Genomic DNA, 13,823 nt, shown 5'->3' with positions numbered 1-13,823 from the left:
GAACCTAAAAAGACAGCTATGTGGCAACCGCTACCTGCTGGGCCTTGTTACCCTGAAGCAGGGAGCGTTGTATAGCCCCTGTTGCGTGCATGAGGGGCCTAAATTATTAAATGTTTTTTGAGGTACATATGAGCGCAAATAAAATATACACAAGGAGATGACAGGACAAAAACAACAGATGAATAATGCAGTACTTTGGAACCATTCCTGTGTGCAAAGCTCTGCACAAACACCTTTAAGTACGTGGGCTCTCCTCGCCAGAAATTATGGCCGTAAAATGAGAGATTCAGCATTGCTCCCTTTATGTGTGTGTGTGTGTGTTTTAATGGCCTTCCATTACTGGAAACCCGTGAAGACGGGATCCAAGAGCCTCAGAGACTGAATATTTATTTCATGGCCAGCTTCTACTCACACAGTCACAAATGGCTCGTCTTTCACTTCAAAAGATATCTTCTAATGTCAACAGACAACGTTTTATGTCTTGTTTTTTTTTTTTGTTGCTTGAATACCCCATACTGTGGTGGCTGAAGCAAATACTTCACTGGAGACACTGATGAATAAATTAAACAAACAGCGGTCAAAACAAAATGTTCTCTTCACAGAGTTACTGGCAGAGAATTGAGTTTGTTTGTGTGGGGTTGGATGCAAATGGCTATTGTATACTTAATTAAGCATAATCAAGTGCACAGGAGCAGTGTAAACAAAGACAGAGAAAGTGAGAGACAGAGAATAAAGTGTAAGATGAAAGGGAAAGAAATTATGTGCAGAGCAGAATAAATCTCTCCGGAGCTTTTGTAACATGCTAAACACACAATGTTACCATAACCCACTCTAAGTTGTAAGTTGGATTGCAGTTTAGTCTAATAAACATTTATGGATGTGAAATGTATCAGTGTATTAGCAACACTATATAAGGATGGCTTATTATGACCGCCGCTAGCGTAGCGGTGATATAGGTTTAGTCAGAATTTTCTTTCTTCTGGATTTTTTTCTTTTTTTTTTCTTCAGTAATTTTGTGTCAACGATTCCCAGGACACTGAAAGACCGGGCTGCACGAAACTTGGTGGGCATGTAGCTCCACAAGGATGACACGGAACCATTGATTTTAGTTTTGAGTTTTGATCCGTCACTGTTCTGTGAATAACTCGAGAACCGTAGGGCCACATTTTTTTGTGTGTTGCGCTCAAGGGGCCATCTCAACCCATCTCATAACCACTCATTTACGGTATAGCGCCACATATAAAAAAAAATGAAAAAGCAAAACTGAGACTCTGTAATCGTAGGTATCTTTGGCTGACGTGTTCAGAACTGCACAATCACTGTAGGATCACTATGCCACCCTCTGAATGCATGCTGAGTTTCGTGGAATTCCGTTCATGGGGGACCATACAATAAATAAATTAATGTATACATTTAGTGACTGTACACAAATCAGCCTGCAGATGATGGTGGTGGAGGTTACCGGATGAAGTTGAAATGTATACACACACACACACACACACACACACACACACACACACACACACACACTCACTCACGTACACACACACACACACACACACACAAACACACACACACACACACACACACACACACACACACAAACACACACACAAACAAACACACACACATACACACTCACTCACGTACACACACGCACACACACATAAACACACCCACAAAAACACACACACATAAAGGCACACATACATAAACACACCCAACATTAACCCCCTCCACACACACACACACACACACACTCACTCACCAGTGAACACACACACACACACAAATAGAGAAGCACACATATACACAGAAGCAAACACACACATGCACACACTCATTTACATACACAAAATTTGCAAGAGGATGGAGTAGATGGAGACAAATAGACAAGCTTGATTTATTTTTGCAGAGAGAATGTGCAGGACTGGGCGGTGGTCATATTTTGTGTGCGGTACATCTAGTTAAACACATTGCACTCACCCTAAACTCTAAAAACTAAAGACAAGTTGATACGAGGAGGTACCAGAGGAATTGGGAATCCCAAGATAAATCCCAAAGCAACTGGGAGAAAAACGTTGTTCCAGTGATGCCGCGCTGTCTTTTCACACTCTGATGTGGCGCCGACAGTTGTGCTTTCTATCTATTTTTAATCCTCCTCCTAAGCATCTCAAAGCCTTGTCACCAACCCTGCACAGCTGTCCCTTCAATAAGGCTAATGTCAGCAGCGTCAACAAATCCTCGACACGCTTTTCCAGCAAAGAAGTGCTGTGGCACTGAGCGTTTTACAAGAACATGGGGGCTTATTTCCAGAAACTTTCTACCCCTACCCCTACCCCCCCCCCCTCCACCCCACCTCCTTGCTGCCTTTGAAGGGTGTTTTGAAAAAAATGTTTGGCTTTGTGGGGATTGGGTTCACTGCCAAAGCTGAGCGCCATCTGAATATTTGCAAGTAGCTTTGAAACTTCGTTAAAGGTTAGGGGGAGATCATTTTTTTCTCTGAGTCAGACAGTAAAAGCCGGGAAGACGTCTTCATGAGTGACCAGACTGCATGGATGAAGGGGAGGCTTTGAGGATGAATGCCCCTGAAGTCATAAAAAAAACCCCGTCAGGCCAGTGAAAGCTCAGTTCAGAGACAGTGCGGGTCTTCCATATATCATTACGGGGCACTCAAATGCAACTGAATATACTAAAATATCCTTTAAAAGAGAGAAGATTGTCTATCAGTCAGTGGATTTACATTAAAAAATATTTCTGGACAGTCAAATTATCATAATATTTGAATCTACAGTAATTCTACATATACATACACATTAATAGTTCATCTAACCATGAACACAAAGTAAGGCAAGCATGTGACTCTGAATTGATTTCCGATATGATTTCTGAGTGTTTTAATATTTGTAAGAGACTCAGTGCCCGCATAATCTTGAATAACTCCCTTATTTTCATCACTCCTGGCCTACATAAACTGTAAGAAGTCTGGAACAACCAGAACTCATCATATGGCTGACTGCCCAGCCAACAATCGGAGAAGGAACTTGATAGGTGATATGACAGGTGACCAGGAACCTGATGGTCACTCTGGCTGAGCTACTGAGAGAACTTGTCTGCGGATGAGATTAACTTCGAGAAAGACAGCCATCACCACCGCATGGCTTTAAGGACAGAGCTGTGACTGCATGGCTTGACTTTACCGTCTTAAATGACAACTCCACAGCTTGCAGATTCACAACTTCTATCTGAATAGTCTTCTTCTGTGTGCAAAATGTTAATTTCTTTCTTCATTGCTGTAATTTTTGTCCTTTTTCTTTCGAATGCTGCCAAGTCACAAATATTTTTCTCACACATTCACACTCCTTGTTCACCAATAAAGCTTTTATATTTTCAAACTGTGTTTTGGATTTGTACTGAGCACACCTGCTAGTCATAGATGTCCCATCCATTAAGGGAGTAGCAAGGAGACCTCAAGACAAACATTCTAAAAAAACGGTTCACCACAGGTGAAAACACCCACTACCATTGTCTTCATGGAGACTCATGGGAATTTACATATGCAAATGTTGTTTTTTCTCTCCTGAATACAGGTCATAGGAATATGCCTGGTGTTCACACACACACACACACACACACACACACACACACACACACACATACACACACACACACACACACACACACACAAAAGTGTTCACAGCGGATTACCAAAGTAAAACTGAACATTGCAAAAGCTCTTCAGGGACTTCAACTGAAACACTTCATTAACAGGAAAAAAAAATACAAAAACATGAAACAATCCCATTGGCTAGATGCTACTTCTCATCTTTATTCTCGTAAACAAACCCAAAGCTAAACAGATGACTCACTGTGGCTTTGCAACTCTCAAACAAAAGGAGAGAGGAGAGAAAGTTTGAAAACAGCCAGAGAATAACATTTTCTTCTAACGTCCACTTCTCAGACAAGAAGCAAGTAGCCATATCTTGAGTTATTTTACATTGCGTCATTGCGCCCAAGTTATAGAAGGCTCCTCGGTAGCTTTGAGAGCTCCTCTACAGGGAGAAATAGGGAGACAGAGAAGGGAAGAGAGAGAGATACACCTCCAAGTTTGCCATGTGCAAGTTCTGAAAAACAGTTTTGGCATCTGCATCTCTCCATATTTCACCATCACCCGCAGCAACAGGGGGGATGGCAGCAGTTGCAGAGGGAGAGGTGTCAGCTGGATAAACAACAGAAGTTTGTCACTCCCACTGCGAGCGGAGGGGGGAAAAACAGTTCCTGGCAGACCAGCTTGCCACTGAATTATTTAATATTAGCACCAGTAGTTGAACATGGTGAAACTTTTTTTAATGGCTTTTCCTGAACCTTGTGCTCTCAAACTAAAGCTCAAAGGAGGTGAGCACATCCATTGTAATACAAAAGAGCTCTATGGAGAACAATAACGTCAGCAGTAGGCACAAAAGCCTGTTTGCTTTATCTCCACGACCACGTCCTGTGGCTGTGGCCTTGGATGTCATTATCAATAGATTTTGGTTTACTTGCCATTGCTATCTGTTATTGTATGAAGGTCTGTGTGACCTTATTCTATTGAAAATCTGACAAGTGACTAGGCTTTCATTACCTTCACCAAGGAGGTTATGTTTTCATTGCGGTTGGTATGTCCGTGTGCAGAATTACTTAAAAACCACTGGGCCAATTTCATGAAACTGGGTAGAAAGGTGTAGCATGCCAGGGACAACCCCATTATATTTTGAAGTGGTTCTAACTCAACAGATTTAGTTTCACTTTCACTAATGTTGCCAGTTACAGCACTTGGCTTTCGCAAAGGTCTGTGTTTCTGAAGGTCTCTTCTACTTTAAGGTGAATTAAAGACTTCTGCGGTGAAACAGAGAGGAAATGAATGGTCCAGTGGGCATTGGTAGATTCTTTATTTCACTGGCCTTAGATGAATGGTCCAGTGGGCATTGGTAGATTCTTTATTTCACTGGCCTTTGTTCTACTAAGGGGCAAATTGAGGGCATAATGTGGTTACGATGTTGTTCTTTTGAGGAGATAAAAAACAGCAACAGGCAGTACAGTTTTTACATAAATGCATGCAAAGAGACAAACACACACACACAAACACAAAGAGTGTATCACAAAGGAAAGATGCAAAACAGACTTGGAACTTCCTTTCTGATAATTCAGACAAAAGTGCTAATTCTTTCATTCATTAATTTCAAAGCTTTGCACTGGTACTGAAACATCTCATGTCTTTTACCTGCGAAAGCCTCCTGTCAGAACAACAGAGGCGTTGGGAGAGATTTGGTGAACGGCCTCCTCGACGATGCGCCCAACGGCTTGCGCCTCGGCTTTGGTGACTGCTCGGGAGATATCAGCATAATAAAGGAAACCTGCAAACAGTAGCCAGTTACAACACCTTCCACTGATAGTTTCAAATGCTTGTATGGAAATGAGCAACAATACATTTTAACTGATTCCTTCGAGTTGTTTTTCTCTCTGGGAAAATCAGATATGGTAGCAAGAGGCACTTCAAAGGTTTAGGAGAAAGCTTACAACTGATTACCCACAGTAAGAAACAAATTAAAACAACTCTTACTTCGGCAGCTTCAATGTATGATGCATGATGCACATTACCAATCTGATATAGCAGAAGAACGTGCTACTAACTACTAACTACAAATGCTATCATAACATGCTGTGTCACTACCGCAGTGATAGCATACTCTACATCACCCACATCACACATAAGTCCTGATGTCCTAACTTAACAAGAATGTTCCAAAACACTGAGACCCTCTGTGGCCATTTACTCCAATGAAATGACATATTAATATCAGGTACTCAGCGTATCTCTTGTCAGTTATAATGATGGACGGACTATATTGTTTCAGTTTCACATCATCACATTAACAGTCTCCTCAGTAAAGCGGTAATGGCTATTAGAGATCCTGCATTTAGTCCTCCATTAATAGGTCCCCATTTTTCATTATCAGCTTCTCACTAACACTACCCAAACACAACCATTTCCACCTTTTAACTCTCTGCATTAAAGTAAGGCCTTGTTAATGCATAGGTGAAAATGATTAATTATCCTTTTAGTCGTAGCAGGTCGAGTACTTCATTAAATCCACAACAGGCAAGAATTCCTCATTTGGCTGCCTAAATCCTCCGTTCCACACATACATCTAATCCAGTTAATTATCCCTACCAGTGTCTTCCACAAACACGCCGGCCATATTTCTCCACTTTCCTCGCCTTTTTTCTGCAATCTTCCCTTTAGACCAGAAATGATTAGAGTGGTAAGGGGACGCTCGGCCCCAGCTCATATACTGTATGTCTGGGCCAAACTTCCATCACCCCATTCAACTTCCAATATCCTGTCTGTAGTGTTTCATCGCCAAGCGGAAACATGCGACGGGCATTTCTGGGATTGTTATGGTGAAGCAGACAGCGTGTTCTTTCTTTCTAGAACCTATTCATTTTTATATATTTAAAAAAAAAAAAAAAAAAAAAAAAAAGGATTTCATATTCATCTTTAACGGGAAATGGCTGCACTGTGCAGCCAGAGAACAGTGGGAGGGTTATATTTGGGTTTAATTTTGATTCAAATTAACGGTGCAGGTCAGCTTGAGGACATGCTCCAACGATTCTCTCCACAAAGCAGTGTGTCCCTGTCACTATGCTAGATCCAAATGTAGCCATCACTGACCACCTTGAAAGGCACTAGGCACTTAGAAGAGTTCTAGGAAAACACTCACTTCTGCTGCACCAGCACATAGCCTATGCATTTGGGGTCTGGATCTTTATGCTATAACATCAATTGATTTCCTCAGGAAAGTCTATGTACTGTACTTTCAGTTAAAATGAGTTTTGTGAGTGTGAATTAGATCATGCTTGATGGAACACTACTTCAATGCTGTTTCACAAAGGTGTAAGATAAAATAGACATGCTTTGTATGCTTGTACTTGTATGGGTTTTCAGGGCCCACTTAAATATTGGATCATAAAACATCAATTTATGAGAGAAATTCAGAAAAACGAACGAGAGCGAGATGTGCTGGGCCTTTGTGTGGATGACCTTTTCACAGGCCTGATTGATGAGTGTGTGGGTTCGCATCTCAGTCGGACACAAAAAAAAGAGCTACCCTTTAGCCATTCGAGATGCTTTCTTTTTTTTCTTTTCGCTGTCATCTCTCGAGTGTCTTTTGATTACACAGGCCCCCATATGGCTGTGTGTGCCGTGTCAGTGGACCGTGTTAATAATCTAAAGGACAACGCGACTGTTCCCCGAAATGAAACCCTCTCCCAAAGGATGTAAACGCACAATGCAGATGGGAAAGGAGACAGGCGTCACAGAAGACACATTTTAACAAGGCTCGGACTAAAAAAAAGAGATGTAACTTGTTCGGCAGACTGCCATCTCTATCAGGCAGGACACACATGGTTTATGGCTCACTCTGGTGTGTCTGTGTATGTGTGTGTGTGTGTGTGTGTGTATGTGTATGTGTATGTGTGTGACTGTGTGTGTGTGTGTGTGTGTGTGTGTGTGTGTGTGTGTGTGTGTGTGTGTCTGTGAGAGAGAGAGCGTGTGAAATGGGAGACTTCCTGCTGCTGCTGCAGATTCTCACCTGCTCGCTGCATTCGGTTCAGATGGACGTGTGGCTCGGTGACAACCTCCTCCAGTGTGCGAAGGCCTTGCAGATACCACTTCTCTGCTGTCTTGGGCCCCACGCCCCACACGCTTGTAAAAATCTTCCATTCAGATGACGTACACAGACACACACACAGTGTTATGCAACAGTTATTAACTCAATGCTCAAAACTCTGGGGACTTGCATATCTGCGATGACTACATAACTGGTGAATTGTACCAGATTTGGCACAGCAGCCACTCACTAAAAGCTGACTGGGAGCTGAACACCCCCTCTGGCAATACTACTTTTGTGGAGTCCTGAAGAACATCTCAAATTCTGCTTTAAGCTGGAAATGTCCATCTCTACCCCCTTACTGACCTACAGTACAGTACCTCTGTTTGGTTGCTGCTAACCGCTACATATTGTAGCAGTGTTCCACTCTGTTAATCACTCACCTTCATTGTTTGGAATTTCTTGTCACTCAGTATGGCTTCAACTTTGGAGGATCTGCCACACTCCAAGATTTCCTGTTTAAATAAATTAATTAATTAAATTAAATAAATTGTTTGTTTGTTTGTATTTCCCAGTGTTTTTATATCTATTAAGTTTCACAAGAGAAGTTTCTTTTACCCAAAACATCCATTACGGTTTATAATCTCAGGACTGCAAATTCAGATAAAGGTTGACTGAGTTCAATAATGAGGAAACCCTATGTTTTGGAGCCCCCCAAACTCAATTGGAATTCTCCCTGGCCCCCGTCTTAAAAATGGGTTTTGTGTTAGCAGTTGGGTAGTTTGTTCCTCTCCGGGGCACAAAGCTAATTTGCCGGTCACAATCGCAGTGTCTTTATATCACATTCATCAAAGTCATGGAGGTAGCTAATAGCTCATCCCAGTGCAGGAACACATACTCCAAGCAGAGTAACTGCTACTGCACAGGAAATCTTTCTCAACCAGAGCAGTGAAGTTACTGTGACAGAGGCAAAGACAGAGGAACTGATTAAAAGTCATGCGTCTCCTCATGCTCTGAGGGGAAACTGTTTGCTATTTTAATTGGTTCCAGTTGTCATTTTGCTTTGATGTACCTGAAGAGAAATAGCAATCTCTGCATGTGTGTGTGAGTGTGTATTACGTATGTATATGTAAGTATGTATGCATGTCTGTACAGTATGTGTGTGTGTGTGTGTGTGTGTGTGTGTGTGTGTGTTTGTGTGTGTGTGTGTGTGTGTGTGAGCACATATGCATCCAAGTATGCACCAAAAAATACCCAAGCATATAGAGCAGAAACAAACACACACACACACACACACACACACACACACACACACACACACACACCTTTCCCCCTGCGGCTGACGCATCAGCGTTCTGTCACACTGACTGAGCAGACCTCTGACTGTCTCTCTGTCCTCCGCACTCTCTCCCCATCTCAGTGACTTCACAGCGACTGTCATTCCCATCTGAACCCCTCCACCCAAACCCTACCCATCTGCCCGCATCCCGCATCCATCCATCCATCCATCCATCCACCCATCCATCCATCCATCCATCCATCTATCCACCTATCCACCCATCACTCCACCTGATTTGTTGTTTTGCTTTGTTTCTCTCTGCTTCTTACGGCCATAATAACTTCATACTGTATGTGCAGTGCATCATTTCCTTTTTTTTCCCTTCATGGGATTACCAATGGCATGTCACCGAACATGCTGAAGTTGTGTAAAAAGGCATATTAATGTATCGCATAAATCATTTTACAGCCCCATAGAGTAAGATGGCACCTCGCTTATCTTGATTCCCAGTGCTCATGTAAAGAAGACTCCTCATTTGCATGATTGAGCAGTGAGTGAATTCTCTCCATCACTCACTAAATTATCTCTCTCTTTCTCTCTTTATTCTTTCATCTCTATCCTTTTCTTCCCCCTGTTGTGATGACCAGAAACATGAGTGGCTTAGAGGAGCACAGACGGAGAGTGTGCGTAGTCTAGACATGAGCACTGTTACAGCTACTTAATTTCTCGTTAAAGAATTCACTCATGCACACACAAACATACACACACGCACGCACACACACATAGACACACACAGACATACACACACACACACACAATCAGTAGTCTAGTCTCTCCACTGCTACTGTGATTATACCTTTCCCGCTGTCATTCACTGCAATCTAACGAGAAGCACTAAGGGATTATCTCTCTGTCTCTCTCTCCCTATCCCTCTCTCTCTTTCTCTCTCTGTTCTTTCTATGGCCACAGGGTCAGTATGTGTGTTGTGTATCCTCAGGCAAAGCTTTCTGGCTGGTTGGAGAGATGTTTGAGTATGGGCGTGTATGTTTGAGTATGGGCGTGCATGCGCATTTGTATGCGCATTTGTGTGTGTGTGTGTGTGGTGTGCTGTGCGTCTGTATGTGTGTAAGTGTGTGTCTGTGTGCATGTGTGTGTGTGTGTATGTGCGTGTGCGTGTGTGTGTACGTGTGTATGTGCGTGTATGTGTGTGTGTGCATGTGTGTGTGTGTGCATGTGTGTGTGTGTGTGTGTGAGAGAGAGAGACCTTCATCACGGCCCGTGTTTGTTCCCCCAGGCAGGGCAGTCCCTCCATGTCCCCCAGGCCTCGCAGCATGGCAGGCAGGCTCTTCAGAACCGAGGCCGCACGCTTGAAGGCCAGAGCCGGACCTTTGCTGTCGCAGAAGTCAGAGTGCTCCGCCAGAAGTTCAAAGGCATCCTACGGAGGGAGGGACGGAGAATCAGAGAAGGAAGGAGGGAGGGAGAGATGGAATTTGAATTCATAAGAGTGTGTGTGTGTGTGTGAGAGGTAGATAGAGAGAGAGAGAGAAAGAGAGAGAGAGACATGTCAGGTGCATACTTATGCTTCATCTCCACTGACCCGTAATGGCAAGGAGACAGGAATCAGATCACACCGGCAGACATACTTCCTCCCCTCCCTTCCTATCTCTCTCCAGTCCTCTCCTCCCTCCAGTCCTCTCCTCTCCTCCCTCCTCTCCTCCCTCCTCCCCTCCCTCCTTCTCTCCCCTTCCCCTGTAGAATGTCAGGCCTGAGTGCCCGGGTCTGTTCCGTATGACCGTGCACTGACATTTGTGTTTGTCAGCAGCAGAGAGGAGCCTGTCATTTTCAACTCGTTCACAACAAGATCCCCCAAGGGCCAGTGCTACACATCCTCTCTGTAGAAACATGGTGGGGAAACAAAGGCAAGGACTTCCTTTTCACTCTATGTGTAAATGGATGTGTGTGTGTTTATGTGTGTGTGTTTATGTGTGTGTGTGTGTGTGTGTGTGTGTGTGTGTGTGTGTGTTTATGTGTGTGTGTGTGTGTGTGTGTGTGTGTGTGTGTGTGTGTGTGTGTGTGCTGTCCGCATGTTTATGGCAAAAGAGGATATGCATTGGGGGTTTTGTGAGGTTGCTTTTCCTCGTAAGCCTCTTGAATATGGTTGTGACAGGCTGTAGAGGGAGGTTGCTGCTATTCTCTGCACATGAATATTTCATTTTGCTTAAAGGGTGCATGTACTTAACAAGAGATGCATTTTCCAATCAGACAGGCAGCCTTCAAATAACCATAACAACCATATACAGTAGCCTTCTCTCTATAGAATGCATATAGTCACGTCAGCATCCCCTTCAACGAATTAGCACTATAGAACAGACATGTCAGAGAGCACATAATGTTCCAAGTCCTCACGATATACTGAAGGTTTGCATACAAGATCATATATGCTGCATGTTGGGCGATCATCCTGTATATGCTGTATGTTGGGCGTTCATACAGTATATGCCGTGGGTGATTATATATGCCGTATTTTGGGTGATTATATATGCTGTATGTTGAGCGTTCATACAGTATATGCCGTGGGTGATTATATATGCCGTATGTTGGGTGATTATATATGCCGTATGTTGGGTGATTATATATGCCGTGGGTGATTATATATGCTGTATGTTGGGTGATTATATATGCCGTATGTTGGGTGATTATATATGCCGTATGTTGGGTGATTATATATGCCGTATGTTGGGTGATTATATATGCTGTATGTTGAGCGTTCATACAGTATATGCCGTGGGTGATTATATATGCCGTATGTTGGGTAATTATATATACCGTATGTTGGGTGATTATATATGCCGTGGGTGATTATATATGCTGTATGTTGGGTGATTATATATGCCATATGTTGGGTGATTATATATGCTGTATGTTGCTGTATGGTAATTACCACACAAGTGAGTCCAAGAAATCTTGTTTCTTTCTCATCGTGATGGGCTTATATGGGAATAACTAATTGGTCGTTACAAAAATGAAGTGGATGCCTGTGTCCCCACACAGCAGTAAAAACAGTGGTTAATGAGGCTCGACTTCATTCCATTTGGAGTTCGTACATGATCTCCTTCTACATAAACAATGATTCCGTTACATCAGCGTCTCTTGACACAGACACGGACACAGCCTTCCTGACCTGGGAGCAAGTCATGTGTAACTAACCTCATATGGGCAAATTAAGCCACTAAAAGTCACTCAGTCAGCCAGTTAGTTCGGCCAAGGTTGGCTCTCCTGGCTATAATTGGGGCAGTGGCCCAGTTAGGAGATCCGAGACCCTGACCTGCACCAGGGCGAGGCCAAATGAGATTTTTCCCCAGACAGCAGGCTTTGGGTCAATGAAGCACACGACCCCACACCGAGCACCCAGCGACCCGTGGCCAATGTTTGCAGGGTAGGACAAATGTAGCCTGGGTGTTCCCATGCTGCCTTGCGTGCGATTTGATTCACGCTGCTAAGGCAGCCTGGAGACCATGGAGCAAATTTTCGCCTGAGATAGGGGACCAATCACAGATCAAGGGGGAAAGCAAGACAATGATGAGCTATGCACAGACACATTTGATAGACATCCGTGGCACCCAATAAACGGATCTGGGCATTTTTTTCAAATACGAGAAAATTAACGTTTGGTTCCCAGACCACGTCTCATTGAGAAGTGGTGGCGCTAGCCAGGCTAGGACAAATGGCAGAGAGGAGAGATGGCGCTGCTTGATCATGTCAGCAGAGCATAAACAAAACACAAACATTCACACACACAGACAAACATTCACACACACACACACACACACACACACACACACACATACACACTCACTCACTCATCATCATCTCATACAGAGTAACGTTCTCATACACCTTACTCTTCATATATGGACCCTTTCAAGAGAGTTCTATTATCAGCATCATAGTTGGCCCCACAAGACTTCCTTTTTAACATTCCATATGTTATCATGCAGAGGAAGTAGATTGGGGCCCAAATAGAATGTTCAAGCATTGTTTTTGTTTTTATTGTTGAAAGGGTCTATACAAAGATCCTTAATTACTAGCAAGATAGAGCAACGTAATTCGTTACTATGGGAGCAAAACGGGACAGTTCCGGTCTGCATAAGTGGGAGTGTCACCCTACGTCACTAAATAAACGTTCTCTCTTAATAAGCAATAACAAGGATACAAGGATACAAGGAAGTTTATTGTCACATGCATATAGTTACTGGAAGTAAGAAATGCAGTGAAATTATGTCTGGTGTCAGCCTATTTGTGCATTATTGGGGTAAAAAAAGTGCAGTAGAAGGGGTTTAGTAGATTAAGTGGCAAGGGGCTGCATAAAAAGGTGGGGAGGATTGGGATTGGGTGGGGGCACCAACAAGGAGCACCACCAAAGAGCAACAGGGGCAAGGAAAAACTCCCTTACCAAGGAAGACACCTTGGGCAGATCCACGGCTCAAGGGGCTAACCCAACTGGCAGGGGTCTTGGTGTGTGTGTTGGGGGGATGACAGGGGAGATGGGATAGTGTGCTGTGTATGTGGGGAGGGGCAGTGTGCAATATGTGTGTTGGAGAAGCTTCCTCATGAGACAATGTGCTGTGTATTGGGGCAGTGTGCTGTAAGTATGTTGGGGATGTGTGTTGGAGAAGCTTCCTGATGAAATAATGTGCTGTGTATGTAGGGGCAGGGACTTACTATTGCAAGCAGAGTACTGTATGTAATGTATGTGAAATGATGACAGTGAAGATGTGTGTGTGTGGGGGGAGGAGTGGAGCAGTGACTGTGTGTGTGTGTGTGTGTGTGTGTAGTGTGTAGGTGGGTAGGTGGGGGCAGTGTGCTGTAAGTATGTAGAGGATGTGTGTTGGAGA

The 13,823-nt window shown here is 43.5% G+C and overlaps 1 protein-coding gene across 1 annotated transcript in view; it reads right to left on the bottom strand.

Annotated features, from left to right (window-relative positions):
* The window catches only part of dntt (deoxynucleotidyltransferase, terminal), a 77,629-nt gene that overhangs the window by 47,371 nt on the left and 16,435 nt on the right, over positions 1–13,823 (bottom strand). Inside the window, exons 4-7 of the mRNA XM_048270093.1 lie at positions 10,193–10,363; positions 8,093–8,164; positions 7,632–7,755; positions 5,261–5,393 (exon numbers count right to left, since the gene is read on the bottom strand). Of these exons, the coding sequence (XP_048126050.1) occupies positions 5,261–5,393; positions 7,632–7,755; positions 8,093–8,164; positions 10,193–10,363 (500 nt within the window). The remainder of the gene's footprint in view (positions 1–5,260; positions 5,394–7,631; positions 7,756–8,092; positions 8,165–10,192; positions 10,364–13,823) is intronic.

Source organism: Alosa alosa, chromosome 18 (assembly GCF_017589495.1).
Source record: "Alosa alosa isolate M-15738 ecotype Scorff River chromosome 18, AALO_Geno_1.1, whole genome shotgun sequence".
In the NCBI taxonomy this organism is placed as follows: Eukaryota; Metazoa; Chordata; class Actinopteri; order Clupeiformes; family Clupeidae; genus Alosa; species Alosa alosa.
This window is presented reverse-complemented; position numbering and strand designations above follow the sequence as displayed.